The 20,379-nt window shown below is 43.3% G+C and overlaps 1 protein-coding gene across 2 annotated transcripts; it reads right to left on the bottom strand.

Annotated features, from left to right (window-relative positions):
- Nucleotides 1-14,423: 14,423 nt before the first annotated feature.
- LOC136500863 (zinc finger BED domain-containing protein RICESLEEPER 3-like) lies at nucleotides 14,424-17,223 on the bottom strand. 2 transcript variants are annotated; one of them, XM_066496329.1, is made up of 3 exons: nucleotides 17,086-17,223; nucleotides 15,343-16,600; nucleotides 15,082-15,259 (listed from the first exon to the last, which is right to left on the bottom strand). In XM_066496329.1, the coding sequence occupies exons 2-3, from the start codon at nucleotides 16,533-16,535 to the stop codon at nucleotides 15,229-15,231; spliced, it is 1,224 nt and encodes a 407-aa protein (XP_066352426.1). In that variant the 5' UTR covers nucleotides 16,536-16,600; nucleotides 17,086-17,223; the 3' UTR covers nucleotides 15,082-15,228. The 2 variants fall into 2 exon arrangements, with proteins under 2 accessions (XP_066352425.1, XP_066352426.1); XM_066496328.1 differs by having other exon boundaries at nucleotides 14,424-16,600.
- Between the last annotated feature and the right edge of the window lie 3,156 nt (nucleotides 17,224-20,379).

Below are 20,379 nucleotides of genomic sequence, written 5' to 3'. Positions count from 1 at the left end.
CTTCCCCTGTCACGGGAACCAGATTTTCACCCTGGCGCTCTACCATTCGCGCCACCGCCGGATAGGGTTGTTCCGCGTTTTCCAGATCCATCTATAGTATACCATCTAAGTTTTACATGCTAATATTATTCTTGCATATACATTGATTCATAATATGATTGTTGCATATGTCACAGACTATATGCCCGATAAAATGACTGGAATCAGCACTTCAGTGAATTGGCTATCATGTGCCTGACGACAAGTGAGGTCGTGAATAACGAAGGTGGAGAGTTATGGACGTGTAATATCACCTTTGACATCCCTATTAGGTTTAGTCCAGATCATCGCTCAGACATCATGCAGAGGAGATGACAGATGCCATCCCGGAGAAGTGCCCAGTTCGAAACCATTCTACATTGTTTACAGACACTTCAGTGAATTGGCTATCATGTGCCTGATTTCTCGTACATCAAGATGCAAGCTTTAAGTGAGGGTAATCTGGACGTGGTGCAAGTAAGTGAAAGGATGGCGAGAGTCAACCAAATGGATGTGGTAAGTCGTGTATGTTATTAGAGTCATGTTTATTTATTGTTATTATTATATGATCGTTATCTGATATTATTTGTTTCTCCGCTTGCAGATTTTGCTCCATGATTTTACCTATGCTGCATGTGGCTTGTAGGCTATTCTAGAGCAAGCTATTCGGTGACTAGGGTACGCCTGGGAGTACGATGGACCCCTAGGCCAGTATACCACGCAAGGACACTAGTTATGCGTGAAAATTACTAAGAACAGAGCCATCAATAGTTCGGCAGTAGGTTACATCTATGTGCGACCATGTCCTCGATGTTGTGAGCCAAGAGAGAGTGCATTAATATGGGCGTTGAATTACATAGAAAATGACCGCGGTTAGTGTATCCGAGACATCCACTACATTCAGTAGAGACAGTTGAGAGCTGCGGCTGGTTTGTAAGGTGTTATGTTTAATTAGGTTTATTTGTATTGTTATGTTTAATTGTTAGGTTATGTTTAATTAGGTTTATTTGTATGGTTATAATTAGGTATATATGGTTTGTATATAATTAGGTTATAATTATGTTTAATTAGCTTTTGTTTATTTCTCACGTACACCACAATGCCGTATGCGATTCAAACTTTTTCTCACACTTTTACGTGCCACAAGTTAAGGAAATACTAAGTTTCCAAAATTCATATCACTAAATTCATATCAAAATGTATATATACAATATATCAAAATTCATATATAATAAATAAAGTTTGAAGGCCCAAAGGCTATAGGGGTTTGAAATTTTGAACAGGGAACCTTTAATCCTGGTTGGAACAAAAAAACCGGAACTAAAGGTCACCTTTAATCCTGTTTTTTAATAGTAACCAGGATTAAATGTGACCTTTACTCCCACTTTTTTGGTTCCACCTACCACCGATCACCATTGCTCCCACCTACCACTACGTGCGATCACCACTGCTCCCACCCACCACCTTTGCTCATGCTTATAAATCGGCCACCGAGCACGCGAGACTGATCTCCACGGCAGGGCTCTGTGGGAGCGAGCTGAGAAAGACCACTTTGTTATTGTTTGCCCAATTCAATCCTGTGTCCACATATATGGCCTCTTTGTGGGAGAAAACCTTCCACATACAAATTTTATTATGTGTAGTCAACAATGATGCACACAAGGGGTACTAAAAGAATGTTTCTGAAGATAGAGCCACGCCAAAGCTTGGTGACGCTGGTTGTGATGCCCGTGCAACGTAATTGTTGCATAGGCTACCCGCAAGGTTGATGGATCCATCTGATCCTATGTGCTCTGGACTGCCTGTGGACTGTATATCCATCCAAGGCATGAACAGACATTCAAGGCATGAATGTTCTATCTGTTTGGAGAGGCATAGGTTCATCAGAGCTCGCGCAACCATCCTTCATCTCCAGAAAGCATAGTTCGTCAGCCATCTCTGACATCCTCTGACACCTATTTGACCCTAGCTAGGTTCTAGACGAATGTTTCTGAGAAGGTTATTTTATAAAATGCTTGTACACTTCGATTGTAACATTGACCTATTCAGAAAAAAGGTCTTTGTTATCGTATATGCATTTTTATTGTAAGGTCTTTGTTATCGTAAATGTAATTTTATTGTTAGGTCTTTGTTATGTACCCTAAATATTTATTCTAAGGTTTTCTATGATGTTTATTGTTTTCGTCGTTGCATGCGCCTCAAACTTGTAATTATAATTTATAATTTGCAGCATGTTATTAAACATTTAAAGGATGAAATAAAAAAATACCTATTGTATATGAAAGCCTGTTTATATCATATGATAAACACTAAGTTATATGAATTTAGACGAAGCCATCTATTTGTTTTGCAATTTTTGGAGCTCTATTTTTTTACTACGCAATTATCAATTGTCTGTCTATTTATTTAAAAGTGTATAAAAAGAACTGTTGTCTAGGCGGGAAAAGAAACGGCCGCGTAGGCTGCACTTTGGTTGCGCGCCAAAAGTGACCTTTAGTCCCGGATTCAGCTACGAACCATGACTAAAGGGACCTTTAGTCCCAGTTTGTAGCGCAAAACGAGACTAAATGTCACTTTTCGCGACGCACCAAAAGTGACCTTTAGTCCCAGTTTGTGCCCCCAACCTCACTTTAGTCCTGGTTCGTGGCTGAACTTGGGACTAAAGGTGTGCGTCCTATATATGTTGGGGGTGCCATCTCTTCTTCCTCGATCTGTTTCTTTTTGCCCGCCGACGAGAGCGCATCTCGCCACCCTTCATCCCCGCCGGCCTCGCCTCGTCATACCGCGACCCCCTAGCCCCCATTGTGCTCGTGCGGCCGTTCTTCGCCTTCGTCCCCACCGGATCCAGCCACGCAAGGCTTGTCGATTTCCCGCCGGCCGCTTCAATCCCCGGTCGTGCTCGCCACCCACGCCGGGCGCCCGACCGGCCTCGCCCTCGTCTCCGGCGCGCCTCCCTTCCTCGACACCGGTCGCCGTCGTCCCTGCACCGTCCCCACCCCTATGCCTGGCCTTCCTACTATGAAGCCACGCCGCCGCCGCAAGTCCATGCCGAGAACGACCACCGAGAAGTCCCTCTCTCGACGCCATCATCCTCGCCCGCGCTGTCGTCCTCGCCTCGCCCCGATCCATATTTTGGTGATATGAATTTTGTTATAAGAAAAATATTGATTTCAATGACTTTAGTAATATATATTTTGGTGTATGAAAAATATTGACTTTAGTGATATATATGAATTTTGATATATAGAGTTTAGTGATGTGAATTTTGATATATAGAATTTAGTGATATGCATTTTTTTGTATGAAAAATGTTGACACCAGTGATAGATATGAATTTTGATATATATGGTTTAGTGATGTGAATTTTGATATATAGACTTTAGTGATATGTATTTTTTTGTATGAAAAATATTGACTCCAGTGATATGAATTTTGATATATTGACTTTAGTGAGAAGAGATGGCCGGACGTCTCCCTTCGTCGGAAGTAATAGGTTTCGGCGGCTATGTAAGTAGTATGAGATTCGATCCAATAGTGCCGAATGTACAGCGCAATCATCCAAACATAGTAAGCAACAATATATGTTTTTAATAAATTAATATGTTTTAAATACGCTTGTACATATATAGTTGCTGATATATATATATATATATATATATATATATATATATATATATATATATATATATATATATATATATATATATATATATATATATATATATATATATATATATATATGTGTGTGTGTGTGTGTGTGTGTGTGTGTGTGTGTGTGTGTGTGATTTTTAAATGTATCATAGGTAATTGACCCGATCATTTAGTTTCAAGACACACTCTCAATTTTCGGGGTTGACAATGTCAATGTTGAGAGCTTTCAAGTAGATAATGGACGATTCATCCAATGTCGAATTGGATTTTCTGTCGCTGCTAGAAGGTGGCATAGATGTGAGGTTGTACAAATCTTAGAGACGGGAATGAAGGCACCCCACAAGATTATGGCAGAAAAATATGCTGTCCAGGCATGTTTAAGGACGCTTGCTAATATGGGATACAACCTGCCTACATTTTCCTTCGTGAAGATAGATGCTATAAATGCGGACCTCTTTCATGATGTTTCGGGCTTTTGTGCATCGATTGCTCAAAACAACCTTAATGATGTGGTAAACTCGAAGTCGATCTCATAGCTTAATTATATCCGGATTTAATGTTATGTCAATTTGGTTGGCTCTCATACATTTTTTCTGTCAACACTTACAGGTCGAGGAGTATCATTTAACCTATGCAGGTTGCAGCTTTGATGCCATTCTATACTAGATTTTGGATCAATTGGGCTATGATTGGCAATATGCCTGAAAGGCCAACACTCACTACACAAGGATTTCAGGATAAGCTGCTTGTGACTAAGAAGGGATCTGACGACGCAGCCACTTCTCGACCACCGCTAATCATCGTTAGTAGACCCTATGCTCGTACTTGTGAAGCAAGAGAGTGCACTACTTAATGCGTTGCTCTATATCGATGGTATTATATCTTGATGCATCGGTGACCTACACTACGCCGACTTCATAATACGACAAAGTCGTACTTGGCAATGAACTTATGTTTGCATGTACTTTGGTGTGTACTTGAACATCTAGCTAGTTTGTATTGACTTGGTCTAAATTATTATGGTTTGTATTAACTTGATGAATGTGAATGATCTCATTTTAATACACAAGCTTTTGTTAATTAGTTTCATTCTTATTTATGGATGTACCATAGTAGCATATAATACGTATACAAAAAGCTATTTAAAATGAAAACAAATAGAATGGAAAAGAAATCATAAAAGAAAAGAATAGAAAAAGAAAAAAAAACATTTAGTCCCGGTTATATGTCCCCTGTAAGGAAAATGGACCCTTGGCCCATTTATTTTGGATTTTGGTGTTTGATGACTAACACAACCAAATTGGACTAATGAATTTGTAAGTGTTTGTTTTGTAGTTCAATAGTGTGCAAGACGTGACTTGGACAAAGGCGACGTGATGATCCGATGATCAACACCATAAGCAAGACCTTAGGAGCACAAGAAAAAACACAAGATATCAAGCAAAGTCGAAGCACGAAGATAGGAACCAAGCCAGACGCAAGATCGTGAAAAAACGAGCTCACAGAGGGCACAGGACGCTGCACAGGACGCTCCGATGCACAGGACGCTGCACCGGACGCTGCACAGGACGCTGCACCGGACGCTCCGATCAAGCAACAGCATAGTCAACAGCAGCGACCGGAGGCTGCACAGGACGCTGCACCGGATGCTCCGATGCACAGGACACTACACCGGACGCTGCACAGGACGCGGAGTGCCAGAGTCCGGTCAACATCAGTAAGGTTCCAGAGAGCCATTTTCGTGACTGGACGCGTCCAGTCAGTGCTGACAGGACGCTGGTCAGAGTCCAGTCAGTAGCAGAAAAGCGGGATTTCGTCCCCAATGGCTACTTTCTCAGTGGGGCTTATAAATAGACCCCCCAACCAGCCATTTGAAGTGTGTGGAGCTGAGGAAATATACCAAGGGTGTTGATACACCATTTTAGTGATCTCCACTTACATAGTGCTTAGTGTTTCATCAGGTGATTAGCGTTGGTGCTTTACGAAGTGCTTAGGTTGATTAGACCACCGCTTATGCGCTTGCTCTAGGTTTAGGCCTAGTGTTTAGTGAGGTTTGCATACCTCTTACCACCCGGTGCTTGCGAGCAATATTGTTGTACATTGGAGGGGCTTGAAGTCTTGCGAGATCACACCAACCGCGTTTGTGGTGTGGCCGTCACCGTGTACCGGAGGGAACAAGGCCCGCGGCGTTTTGGCCGGAAGCTTGATAGTGAAGACGGCGGGAAGCATCCGGGAGAGGCTTGCCGGAAGGCACGTCGGAGACCCACTTGCGCGTGGGGAAGGCCCGAGGCTTTCTACGGAGTTACCCGACCGGGAGCTTGGCCCTTGCGAGGGATTCCTTGCGAGGGGCTCCAACGAGGACTAGGGGGAAGCTTGCGCGCTTCTCGATACCTCGGTAAAAATACCAGAGTCGTCGACGGGAGTTTGTATATCTCTACCTTGCTCTTTAGCTTCCGCATTTACATTGATTACTTTACTACGTTTGCGGTAGAGATAGCAACACACTAGCAAAATCGTAGTTGCACATTTAGATAGTTTATCTTTTGCATAGGTTTTGCTAAGGTTAGAAGAAGAGGCCATAGTTTAGAGTTAGAATTGTTAAGTTGCCTAATTCACCCCCCTCTTAGGCGTCACGGTCCCTTCAATTGGTATTAGAGCCGGTTGGCTCATTTTGGACCTTTGGCTTAACCGCCGTTGAGCCGACGCTATTTAGAGCGGTTGGGATGGATACCGCTAGGCCTCCGCACTTTGACGGCACTAACTTCCCATACTATAAAGCTAGAATAGCTTGCCACCTTGAGGCGGTTGATTTGGGTGTATGGAGAGTCACTCATGACGGGATGAAACCCATCAAGAATCCCGAAAAACCCACAAAGAGTGATGAAAAAGAAATGCACTTCAATGCTAGAGCTAAAAATTGCTTGTTTGAATCACTTAGTATGGATGTTTTTAACCAAGTATTCACTTTAAATACGGCACATGAAATTTGGTTAAAACTCCAAGAGCTCCATGACGGCACAAGCAATGTCCGTGAGCAAAAACATTGTCTAGCAAAGCAAAACTATGATTCCTTTACTATGAATGATGATGAGCTTATTCGTGATATGTATTCTCGTTTGAATCTAATTATCAATGAGCTTCATTCTATAGGATTATTAAAGCTAGATGATGCGGACATCGTGAGGAAGATCATCTCCATGCTACCACAAAAGAAATATGCAAGCATCATCACCATCCTTCACAACATGGAGGACTTGAGCAACATGACCCCAGGCATAGCCATTGGCAAGTTAGTGGCATTTGAAATGTCACGTAAGATGGGTCAAGAAGAAGCTTCTTCATCAAGCAAAGGCAAAGCTCTCGCTTGTAGCGAGAAAAAGAAGATGAAGGGCAAGCAAGTTGAGACAAGCTCAAGCTCAAGTTCCTCAATTGAAGATAAAGAAGAAGATGAGGACGATGATGATGATGAAGATTCAAGTGATGATCAATCTTCCTCCTCCACCTTCGATCTTGATGAAGAATCAATCAAAGTGATCAACAAGGTGGAGAAGATGATCCAAAGGCTCAATGTCAAGGGTGTGCCCATCCAAATTCAAGATTTCATTTTCACAAATCAAAGAAATGAGCAAAGAAAGAGAGGATGCTATGGATGCGGTGAGTTGGGGCACTTTGTGGAAGTTTGTCCAAACAAGCCCACACCCAAGACAAAGAAGAAGGCATGCAAGAACCAAGCCCTCACATCAATAAGATCATGGGATGATTCTTCAAGTGAAGAAGAACCCCATCACAAGAGGCGAGGCCACAAGCACTCATCATCAAGCTCTTCTCGTGTGTGCCATATGGCACGAGGTAACGAAAGCTCTTCCTCTAGTGAGAGTGATAGTGATGATGATATGCCTTCTTATCATGAACTTGTGCAAGAAAATCTTAATTATGCTAAAGCTTGCACTAGTCAACAAAAGAAGCTCAAAAGTTTAAAAGAAAAGCTAGATAGTTCACGAAAAATATACAAAACCTTGCTTGAACAATATGAGAACTTTGCTAATCTCAATGTTGAACTATCTACTAAAATTGAGAAACTTGAGACTAGTGCAACAACAAATGCATGCACAATCAATGATGAGCAACTCTTAAAGAAAAATGAAAAATTAAAAGAAAAGTTAGCTAGCTCACAAGAAGCATATAATAGTTTGCTTGCTAAAATGGAAACCATGTGCAAATATTGTGATGAGCTAACTAATAAAGTTGCTAATCTTGAAGCCGTTAGCACAACCCCCACTAAGGCATCTAAAAAGAAAAGTTCTATCATTAACATGTCTAAAAAGGATGCCTCTACTTCTTGTAATGACTTATGTTTAGACTCACCTTTGTGCAACCAAGTTTGTGTTGAGAAAGTTATTGTAGATACATGCACACAAGAGGTTGCAAAGGAGAATGAGCAACTCAAGCAAGAAGTAGCTTGCCTCACCAAGGACTTGACTCAAGTGAAAGGCAAGGCAAAGCAAACCCAACTTCATCAAGATAACACCGTCAAGGGAGTGAAGAAGCTTGATGAAGGACAAACCGTGGTTTATTACGTGTGCCACAAGGAAGGTCACAAGTCCTATGAGTGCAAGGTGAAGAATGGGGGAGGAGCAAAGAAGAAGGAGAAAAAGCAAACAAGCAAGCTCTCCAATACCTACACCAACAAGGTGGACAAGAAGGCCTCCACACCTTATCTCTTGAAGAAGAAGAAAAATAACAAGGTGGTGGCCATCAAGGTGAACAAGCAAGCCAACAATGGGGTCAAACGCTTTTGGGTGCCAAAGGAAATCATTTCAAACATGAAGAGCACCAAGAAGGTTTGGATCCTGAAAGGGAAGTGAGAAGTCCGTCGGACTTCGGGGAATTTGGAGACTTGGCAAAGTATGGGTGCATTTCATGGGGTGCATCATGATGGACAAAATTGTTGCCCAAGTGGGTTAGTGAATACTATGGACCCAAATTCCCCTTCCCATGTTAGGTAACTAGATGTTATTACCTTTTAATTGGTATATCTTTCAATTGGTATTTCTTACAAATTGATATCTTAAGCATCTGGTTACTCTTCATGCCTAGGTTTGCATTTGCATGCTTATATCTTTTGTCATGCATACACTAGGTATATCTTATGGTAGGCTTGCTCGGTTTTTTTTTACCCTTGGAGCAAACCTACATGGTTCATAATTGTTTAGGAGCACGACACATAGCTTGTCTTACTATTGTTCATCTAATATGTGCCAAAGTCCAAATTATAGATAATCTCTCCCGAATATCTATTTTGAAAATGATTCTCACATTCATGAGATGTCATCTTTCAAGTGGTATTTTTTATTCTAAAATCAATGTACATGATTTCTACAAAGTATTCTACATTTGTGTGCACACATTTAGGGGGAGTAATTCTACAACTTGGATGCTTTGAGACTAACACTTTTTTCAAATGGTATCAATTTTTCAAACCTATCACATGTGTAGTAGTCTCATTGTAAGGAAATTGGAGTCCCCGGAGTTAAGCATCATTCTTCAATTGGCATCATCATGTTGATTTCATTTCATATTTATATGCTTTCTCCATGCATTATATAGATTAAACTCTCTTGTGCAATAAATTGCTAATTATGCATATGCTTTGCTTTCTACCATATGTATGCATACTTTTAGGGGGAGCTTAGTCTATATAATGTGAGAGTCAAATTTTGTGATCCATTTCACTCTATACACAAAGGATCACGAAATTTGACCCTCCCTTGTGCTACTAATGTCTTCCTTTTCGGTGTTTGATGTCAAAGGGGGAGAATTTGAAGGACCAAAGGCAAGCATCAAGTTGATGTCTACAAGTGGTAATGGTCCGAGAAAGGGAGGAAAGTGGTTTATGGATTAGTCTAAGTAATGGTAAAATTTGTAGGAATCCATATTGCCACATGGGGATTTTTGCAAGGGCAAGATAACCTTTCATTTTGATTTCAATTGGTATCTTTAAGTATCAAATAAACTTGCCCTTTGCATTACATCCTAGCAAGTAGGTAGTTTTTAACTTCCAAATTCTTATTATTTGCTTGCTTTGGTCGTGTTGGCATCAATCACCAAAAAGGGGGAGATTGTAAGGAAAATGGACCCTTGGCCCATTTACTTTGTATTTTGGTGTTTGATGACTAACACAACCAAATTGGACTAATGAATTTACAAGTGTTTGTTTTGTAGTTCAATAGGGTGCAAGACGTGACTTGGACAAAGGCGACGTGATGATCCGATGATCAACACCATAAGCAAGACCTTAGGAGCACAAGAAAAGACACAAGATATCAAGCAAAGTCCAAGCACGAAGATAGGAACCAAGCCGGACGCAAGATCGCGAAGAAACGAGTTCACAGAGGGCACAGGACGCTGCACAGGACGCTGCACCGGACGCTGCACAGGACGTTGCACTGGACGCTCCGATCAAGCAACAACAGAGTCAACAGCAGCGACCGGACACTGCACAGGACGCTGCACCGGACGCTCCGATGCATAGGACGCTGCACCGGACGCTGCACAGGACGCTGAGTGCCAGAGTCCGGTCAACATCAGTAAGGTTCCAGAGAGCCGTTTTCGTGACTGGACACGTCCGGTCAGTGCTGACAGGACGCTGGTCAGAGTCCGGTCAGTAGCAGAAAAGCGAGATTTTGTCCCCAACGGCTACTTTCTCAGTGGGGCTTATAAATAGACCCCCCAACCGGCCATTTGAAGTGTGTGGAGCTGAGGAAACATACCAAGGGTGTTGATACACCATTTTAGTGATCTCCACTTGCATAGTGCTTAGCGTTTCATGAGGTGATTAGCGTAGGTGCTTTGCGAAGTGTTTAGGTTGATTAGACCACGCTTATACGCTTGCTCTAGGTTTAGGCCTAGTGTTTAGTGAGGTTTACATACCTCTTACCACCCGGTGCTTGCGAGCACTATTGTTGTACATTGGAGGGGCTTGAAGTCTTGCGAGATCACACCAACCGCGTTTGTGGTGTGGCCGCCACCGTGTACAGGAGGAAACAAGGCCCACGGCGTTTCGGCCGGAACCTTGATAGTGAAGACGGCGGGGAGCATCCGGGAGAGGCTTGCCGGAAGGCACGTCGGAGACCCACTTGCGCGTGGGGAAGGCCCGAGGCTATCCACGGAGTTACCCGACCGGGAGCTTGGCCCTTGCGAGGGATTCCTTGCGAGGGGCTCCAACGAGGACTAGGGGAAAGCTTGCGCGCTTCTCGATACCTCGGTAAAAATACCAGAGTCGTCGACGGGAGTTTGCATATCTTTACCTTGCTCTTTAGCTTCCGCATTTACATTGATTACTTTACTACGTTTGCGGTAGAGATAGCAACACACTAGCAAAACCGTAGTTACACATTTAGATAGTTTATCTTTTGCATATGTTTTGCTTAGGTTAGAAGAAGATGCCATAGTTTAGAGTTAGAATTTTTAAGTAGCCTAATTCACCCCCCTCTTAGACGTCATGGTCCCTTCATCCCCATTTACTCCCGGTTGCCTGACCCGGGATTAAAGGGCATGCCTTTAGTCCCGGATTCGCAGTCCCGGTTGAAAAACCGGAATTGCAGGGGTTTTCCAACCGGGACTGCAGCGGTTTCCCAACCAGGATTGCAGACCGTATCTGCACTGGTGATCCTAGCCACGTACGTCCACGTGTATATTTGTGAGGGTAGGTGGTACTTGGGCAAAATTGAGCTCCTTGATCGGTGACGATGATCAGTAAGCATCAATAGGTGGACAGAAAATGATGAAAGCAAACCCGACCCAGATGGTCAGACCTGAACAGATGCACTGCCTGCCTCGGAGCTGCATATATGGGATCGTTGGCCAAAGAAAAAGAAGGGAACCATACCCAGACCCAAACCCAAATCCAAACCTGAACCTGAAATTGTTTGTTTCCAATACGCAGAGTAAGAGCGATCGCGACAGAGAGCAGAGCTAGGCTATCAAAGACAAGAATGAGCCTACATTACTACGTTCAGCAAGCTAAACACATATATAGCGAAAAACAATCAAGAGCAACATATATTTTGGTCACATATTTTATATTCCCTAGCTCCTTGATCGGTGACGGCGAGCGGCATCAACAGGTGTGGTGGACAGAAAATTAAATAAGAATGAAAGCAAACCAGACCCAGATGGCCAGACACCTGAACCACCATGCACTGCCCTGACTCCGATCGGAGCTGCAATTGTTGTTTCCAATACGCAGAAAGAAGGGGACCATATACCCAGAACCAAAACTGAACCTGAAATTGTTGTTTCCAATACGCAGAGTAAGAACAACAGAAAGTGTAGAGCTAGGCCACCAAAGGCAGCAGGAATGAGGTTACATTACTACGTCCAGCAAGCTAAACACATGGCGAAAGCAATCTAGAGCACTATACATCCATATCTCTGCTCATCACAAATTATATTTTGGGTCACATATATATTTAGAGATCAAAGTAGAAAGGAAAGCTCACCTGTGACACGTGGACGCTATGCATTGATAAGTTATATAGCACGTGAAGTAGGGATTTTATTGCCCTGTTCGCTTGGCTGATAAACCATGACTGAAAGTACTATTGGCTGATTTGTTGTGAGAGAAAAATACTGTTCGTTGGCTGAAAAAGTACGGCTTATAAGCCAAGCGAACAGGACGTATAGTTCGCCTATGTTTTGTCTAATGTCAAATTTCTCTAATTTTAATAAAGTTTTTAGGTTGGGTAGTAAAGTGCATTTTCCAACCTCCAACTTACACGCTAGTATGCTTTTCAACCTTGAACTATAAAACCGGGTAATAGACGCCGTTCAACTATCAAAACCAGACAAATTTCCACTTGCTGGTTTCAAAGGTGATTTTCTATTTTATACAAACAATAAAAATCTAGTTTACTTTCTAAAAATACATAAATAATTTATTCTAAATTAGAAAAACATTAAACTAGTACCAATTTTTTTTCTAAAAAATTATCTACTTATTTATGATCTATTAGCGTTGAATTAGGCACTAATGCCAAATCGGACTAGTACTGAAAATGAGCTACAATACCAAATCACATGTTTGGATGTAGATGAAATTGCTATTTGAAATCTAGAGACATGGAAAATACCAAATCATGTTTGGCCTTACATCTCATTAAATTGGGAATGCGGCTCCTTCGACGGGATGCGTGAGGAGGTATGACGGTATTGTGCCATGGTTGGTAGCTAGAGGAGACATGGTGCTAACGTTAGTAACTAGACAAAATCGATTGTTATGTCTACCTGAGAGAAGATCGAAACCCCTCCCTGTCATTACGCCTGTACAGGATTGTAAGCTAGGTCGATCGAGCTTCATACACATTTCTCAGATACACACGAGATACATACTCAGAACCACCAATCCCAGCTCAAACGATATGCATGTAATATATAGATTACATATCTCGTCATTGTAGCGTGAACATTTTACAAACTAAATTGAACAAAACCATATAAAGTATTGCATGTGTCTCGTGTAGCAATTTCTGTTTCGCCGTGCCGGGGCCGGGGCCGGGGCCGGGGGCCGGGAGGCGGGAAGTGGAGCCAGAGCGCCTTTGGCGCTCTTTCCCTTTGGCATGTGCGGAACGCCTGGCATCATACATGGACCGAATTCCTCGCCGCCGCGTTCTGCGCCATAACCTGCTTTGGCCCAAACAGAGCAGGGTATCGCCGTATCCCATTGTCCACTGCTCGGACTGCTGGATGCCGTCACGACGGTAACTGGGCTGGGCCGGAAGAAGAAGAAGAACAAGAGCGGGTGATTATATTGCGCAAAATCTAATAAGCGACTGGTCGCGCCCGAGCGCGAGCGCGCGACGTGGGCCTCGCGCGGCCGGCCCACCGGTCCTCTCTGCACCCACCCCACCCTCACAGCCGGTGTTGGAGACGACGACCGCGCCCGCGCCTGCGGCTAGGGTTCCGGCGAGGAGGTCGCCGGCGGCTCTAGAAGGAGGTTCGGGGGGAGGCGGCCGCGACACGGCAGTGGTGGTGGGTTGAGGGCGACGCGGCGGGGGATAACCGGTTGGGAAGGGTAGGCGGCGGGGGCGGCGCGGCAGAGCTCACCGGCGAGGAAGAAGAGAGGGCGGGGTCGACGAGGCGGGGGCGGATGGTGGGCGGGCCGGCCGGCAGCGAGGCAGCCGCGGCCAGGGGTGGTGGGGGAGGAGGCGGGGGTGGGGGCGAGGACAACGCCGGCGAGGGAGTCACGGCAGAGCTGCGGCGAACTACCTTGTGATTAGGGGAGGGTGGGTTCGACGGGGGGGGGGGGGGGGGGCGGATGGTGGGCCGGCCGGCCGGCGGTGAGGTAGCCGCGGCGGGGGGCGGCGGGGGCGGAGGCGGGGGTGGGGGGGAGGAAGGGCGTGCGGCGTGGGGAGGAAGAAGGCGCGCGGAGCCGGGGTCGCGCGTGACGGTTCGCGGCTTAACGCGGTCCATTATATATTGGTGTTGAAGAAAAGGGGAGAGCGCTGAAGAAGGCAGCAGCACAGAAAGACGTAAATTGAAGGGACAAGAGGAGGCGTTGTCTTGGCTGAAAAGCTGGCCGAGACTGCTAGTATGCGTGAGTGTTGGATGACAGCTATGTACTGGCCAGTTTGCAGCATTACAGCAATTTTCGTATATCCGATAATGATACGCAAAGCTCTTCATCATTGTGCACCACCATGATGTTCATGCTTAATTCGTCCAGGGAACAAAGTGCAATAAACTGGAGCAGAATAAGCGGAAGGCAACAAAATAAACATTTTCCATATAGGAGTAGTTTACACTTTACAAAGATGGTGACATGATTATTTGCAGACTAGTAGTATGAATCTCAGCATATACAAACAGCACAAAGGAATAGACGCCGATGCAATCAAGACCTAGAGGACGATTGACTGCCCCGCACACAAGCTTCTGAATCAAGACACCTTTATACCACTGTCTTCCTCCCAATTTTAATCCATCTATTCAGCAACCCTCGGCCTGTTCGCTTGGTCGTATTTGACTTATAAGCTATGGCTTATCAGCCAACAAACAGTATTTTTCTCTCACACCAAACCAGCCAACAGTACTTTCGCTTATGACTCCCACAAGTCCGAACAAACAGGGCGCCTATCATTATAACCACGAATGATGCTCCTGACATGAGCGGTTTGGTCAGAAGTAAGCTTACTGCATGTGGGCATGGCCAGAGCATCCCTTGCCATCCGAGCCACCGTCGGGTACTGAACCGAGCCATAAATTTTCCACCATTTGAGAATGTCAAAATCCTCTGTTGGACGGGCGGGACTATCTTGCATGTAACAATCGAGTTCCGACTCACCATAATCCTGTGAGGGGCGGTGCCCATCCTGTGAATCTTCAATGTAACTTCTATAGAGCTCTTTAATCCTTCTTGTTACCTCAGAGGTGTAACGATTTGCGTCCTCTGACTCTGAACCAAACATGGTCTCAAAATTACTTTTTACGTGCCTGAGTTTGTACCGAGGGTCCAGTACAAGTGGTATAGACCAGACCTTGTACGAATCTTGTATAGCCTTGTCAACGGTGTACAGTGCCTCTCGAAGAACGTCTGCAACAATCTTGTTACGAAGATCCAAATACATGTCTGGATGCGCAGCACTAGCATCTGATAGTTGAGATTGTAAAACATACCTCACTTTAAACAGCTCTTCTAGACAAAGATTTGAAGTGGGAGTGGTGGAGGCCAAAAGTTTATTCATGGCACGGTATATCACCGGCAAAATATCAGCATCTGGATCAAGGAATCGAGCAATAGAGTGAAGCACATGGTCCATATAGGTGGCACAAATTATCTCTCTGTCAGGGGGAGGAATTCCATAACCAATTTGGTGCTGTAAGCGATCCTTCAATTTAATGATGAGTTTAAAGTCGGCGGTCATTTCCCCTGCTATCATGAACGGGTAATAGACAATTTTCTGTAAGTGTTCCCTCAATTTATTGATGCGTTCACTATCGTGAAGGCAAATCATAAGCATTCCCCGCAGCGAGTCAGGATTGTAGTGATCACCAGGAGGTAAATCCTTGAAAGCATCCATGACCACCCTATGAAGATTCCATTGATCATCAATAAAGTGGCACGTTAGGTACAGGAATTCCTCCGCCGCCTCCCAGACTTTAGCTTTACCCACTGCAAAACTGGGGTTGCCACTGCAAGACTTTAGCAAGGACAAGGAATGGTTCATGTGGTCTTGAAAGATACCAGCGCACATCTCCTCAATTTTACAGCGCGAAGGCAGCTTGAATCCAGGGTTGAGGCGATGCACGAAGCTCCTGAAGTGGTCGTCCTCCACGACTAACGGATCATATCCATGAAGCCCGATCATCCGAGCGAGGTCTCTGATTGCATCCTTTTCGTCCACGTCCGGCTCGTGGTGGGCTTGTCCTTCAAGGCTGGGTTCTTGTGACAGAGCACAAGGCAGGAGCGGCAGCGGTGTCTGCTGCTGCTGCTGTAGCGGTGGTGCTGCCCCCATGTCCTGCACCTTCTCTGTGCTGGATTTAAACTGTCGTTGAAAAATCACCTGCAAGGATTCATCTTCGTTGAGCATTGGCTCATGATCCGTGGATGCACCACTGGAGCCTGAAGGAGAGCAGGGCGGCAGCGGCGGCTGTGGCTGTTGTGCTGCTGTTGCTGCCCCCTCGGCAGCAGCAGCTTCCTGTGGATGAAATTTTTTGAAGTGCTTCCACAAGTTGCTCGTACCATCTTTTGTTTCAAACTCCTTTTTATCTGTGCAATAGTTGCACCAGGCTTTGTTGATGAATCTCCCATGTCCATCCGTTAAACGGGTGAAGTGCTTGTGCTTCCACACGTCGGACATCTTTGGCATCTTGCCTCGTCTCGTCTGTGTTCTTTGCTGTCGCTGCCCTGGCTGCTCTCCTATGCCTGTATGTCCTGAGGAAGAGGAATTGCCAAATCAGTAGGGAAGATTGGTTTGCTTTGCTCCCTGTATATGAATAACGAGATGCTGATGCAGGAGTAGCACTGCAACAGGCAGTACCAGAACCGATGTATGCCAATCGCTAAACACCGAGAGAACCAGAGAATCGATTATTCAAGGTCTCAGATACAAAATCAAGAACCAGAGAATGGATTATTCAAGGTCTCAGATACAAAATCAGCTTTTCGATTTAGGCCAACAAGAACACCTTACTAGTCCAATTCATAAAATAGGCTGGTTTGTAAGTTCAATTGTCCTCTGTAAGATCCACTGATTCCTCTTTGCAAGCATATACGAATTCTTTTTCTTTTTGACTGAAAAACGGCTGGATGGCAAGAATACCAAAAATCCATGAAATCGAACTATATCCAGCAGGCCAAGAAAATAAGGGAAATTAATCACGGAGAAGCAGGGCTGATTTTGGACTAGAAAGGCTTACAAGTTGCCTCAGGTGGACGAAAGTAAAGAAGAGCAGTTCCGTCCGATACGGCGCAGGGGATGGATGTCGTCAGTGAACTGCACAGCTCGCCTCCTACGCACGGCAATGGCAGCCTGTGTGGCCTGTAGGGGGCGTTGCCGAGTCTTCTTGGCTCACTAGTCAAAGTCTCTGCTTGCTTGGCTGCTTCTTGCAACTTGAGCTGTACTTGTGGCCCGCTTTGGTCCCTATAGCATATACGGAGTAAAAAAAAATGTAGCACGTACATCTCCACGTGTTTGACTTACCGCTCCTTGGTACCTAATAAGGTTGCCATGATTAGTTTTAGAGTCTGCTTGATTGCATTGCAATTTAAGGTTGCCATATATAGTTAATTTTATATAACCATAACTTTTTGTATAGCACTTGTTTACTCTCCCTCCATTCTAAATTATAAAACATTATGGTTTTTCCATATACATTACTTTTACTATATATCTATATTTAGTGTGTATCTACCTGTGTGCATGACAAAAACTTTGCTTTTAGAAAAGTCAAAATATCTTGTAATTTGGAATGGAAAAAGTTTCATATAAAACGGAACCGAGATAGTTCCATACAGAAAGCTAATATAAGGATATTAATTAGACGTGACTCTCCATTTAGTTATATGAACCACTGTGGAGCCCTAATGAATTTTTAGGCAAAGTTCTATAGTGTAGGTGAGGCTGAAACTTAAGATCGAGCAACAGTTCTAGATATGTGTTGTTCAGCCCCCTAAAATTATTCCTGGATCCGCCGCTGCTCTTAATTGTTATTGACCTGTGGGGTATAACACGTGTCTATGGACTAGTATGTCACAACTGTAAAAAGACAATAGAGCGATGCCCAATTACATAATAATGAATATGTAACCGAAACAAAAATAAAAGGCCAAAACAAAAAAACAAACACACACAACCCACAATTTCAATCGGACAATGGCGCAATAAATTCTTCTTCTTCTTCAGTGTCATCTTCTCTAGCAGAAAGGGTTGAGGTCCATACTCCATCCGGTTTCTTGGAATAACCACGAAGGATGCTCCTGACCTGGTCGAAAGAAAGCTTGCTGCAAGTGGGCATGGCCAGAGCATCCCTCGCCATCCGAGCAACCATCGGCTACTCCGGGCTGTGAGCCTTCCACCAGTTGAGAATGTCAAAACCTTCTTGAGGGTGATGAGAGGCAAGAGGGTCTTTGAGATAACGGTCGAGTTCCGTCGTCTCAGCTTCTGGGTGGTAACAGCTGCTAACCTGAGTCGTCATGCCTTGCTGTGAACTCATTCCATGCTTGCTCCAACGGATCGTCTGCACTTGTGGTGGTGTCCATCGCATTGGCACTATCTGAATGATGTGCACCATCTGTTTAACGTAATCAGCATACAGCTCCGTGATCATTGTGGTCACCTTGGAGACGTATTCTTTTGCGGCTTCTAAACTCTACATCCTTTCAAAACTGAATGCTATAAACTTGAGTTTATAGCGCGGGTCCAGTGCAAGTGGCAGTGACCACGCCTCTTTATATCATCAAATACGTTGTAAACATCTTCATGGTCTCCACTACTAAACCGTGCTAGTTCAGGCTGCAAAATTTCGCTCAGCTTAATTAAACAACTCTACAAGACAGAGATTCGCAGTGGGACGGGTGGGGGAAGAATTTTTTTGAATGGCACGGTATATTTTCTCCCAGAGCTTGCACAATAGCTTTGTTATAACTAAATCTGCATCGGTAAGTTGACCAGCTGGAAAGCCTTGCTTGCATAGAATTTCCAAAGAAAAGTAGCAAGCATACCAGTGTTCGTCGTATGGCCATCCGTAGTGTAGTTCCAGCTCCACAAGAAGTTCCAGGCGCTCTTATCTAGTCAAGAGTAAACCCTTTATGCCCCAGATCATTTCAGTGAAGTCTTCATTAGGAAGAAGGCATCGGGCAATGGAGTGCAGCACAGTGTCCACGTAGGTGGGAAAAAGTATTTCTTTCCTATTTGGATTGGTACAAAGCAGGCGTGGCTCAAAAGGATAATTATACTTCAGTGCATGGTGAATATCTTTGTCGGTCGTCTCATCTGCCACCATGAACAGCCTGTCGTCAATATCATCTTATCTTATCTTACTATTACTAATTAGAGGCTCCAACGGGGCCTCCACGTTAATTCTCACTGGATGTGCTAGGAAAAAAGATAAATCATAGAAATTCTCACAATAATCAGAAACAACTGGCCTTTAATTTGGTAGACTCTAATCATCATCGTCAATAATCACCATTGGATCTATCCTATTTTATAAAAAATTACCCACATTTGCCATTATAAAAAAAATACATAAAGTAGAGGCCCCAACGGAGCCTCCACGTTAATTCTCACCAGATGCGCCAGGAAAAAAGATAAATCATAGAAATTTTCACAATAATCAGAAACATTTGGCCTTTAATTTGGTAGACTCTAATCATCATCGTCAATAATCACCATTGGACCTATCCTATTTTATATAAAATTACACACCTCTGCCATTATAAAAAATTATATAAAGTAACCCCATAATTTTGCATCTAAATTACCCACCTCTGCCATTATGAATGATAATTCAAAATAACCCCCTAAATTTGTAGTTAAATTACCCATATATATCATTAAAAAAGATAATACAAAATAAACTCTACATTGGCTTTCAAATTACCCATAGATGCTATTATGAAAGAAAATATAAAGTTATAGATTTTGATTAGTATCTAAATTTTTCATCTCGGTTGTCATAAAAGTAAACAAAAAATCTCTCGAATCTACATATAAATACTAATATAAGTTATCATGAAAAATACCTCAACATCCATAAAGTACTCTCTCTCTCTCTCTCTCAGAATTGTATATATATATATATATATATATATATATATATATATATATATATATATATATATATATATATATATAAACTACACACTTCTACAATTCTTAAGATAAAAGTAAAGATGATGCTATGTTCCACCACGTAGAATAAGTAAACAAGTATACATTAGGGTAAATCTTTATTTTAATAGCTTATCAAGCATGAAAAATGTTAATTCTAAAGAACTTTATACATAGGGATGACCCTGACAATTCGCGATGCTAAATTTCATAATTTTTTGAGAAGTTTATACATTTTGATCGAAACTTTTATATCACATCAATTTTGGTAATTTAACTTTTGTTGCACTACATGCTTTATGAAACCATTCTACTACACATATGATTATATAGATATATTTACGAAATATAACAATTCAACATGCTAATTACATGGTGC

The sequence above is a fragment of the Miscanthus floridulus genome, chromosome 13 (genome assembly GCF_019320115.1).
Source record: "Miscanthus floridulus cultivar M001 chromosome 13, ASM1932011v1, whole genome shotgun sequence".
Classification (NCBI taxonomy): domain Eukaryota; kingdom Viridiplantae; phylum Streptophyta; class Magnoliopsida; order Poales; family Poaceae; genus Miscanthus; species Miscanthus floridulus.
The sequence above is the reverse complement of the archived record's forward strand: the minus strand, read 5'-3'. Positions and strand labels throughout refer to the sequence as shown.

Coding starts and splice junctions, on each gene's coding strand:
- LOC136500863 (XM_066496328.1), bottom strand. CDS start 16,535: ATGCCAAAGATGTCCGACGTGTGGAAGCACAAGCACTTCACCCGTTTA.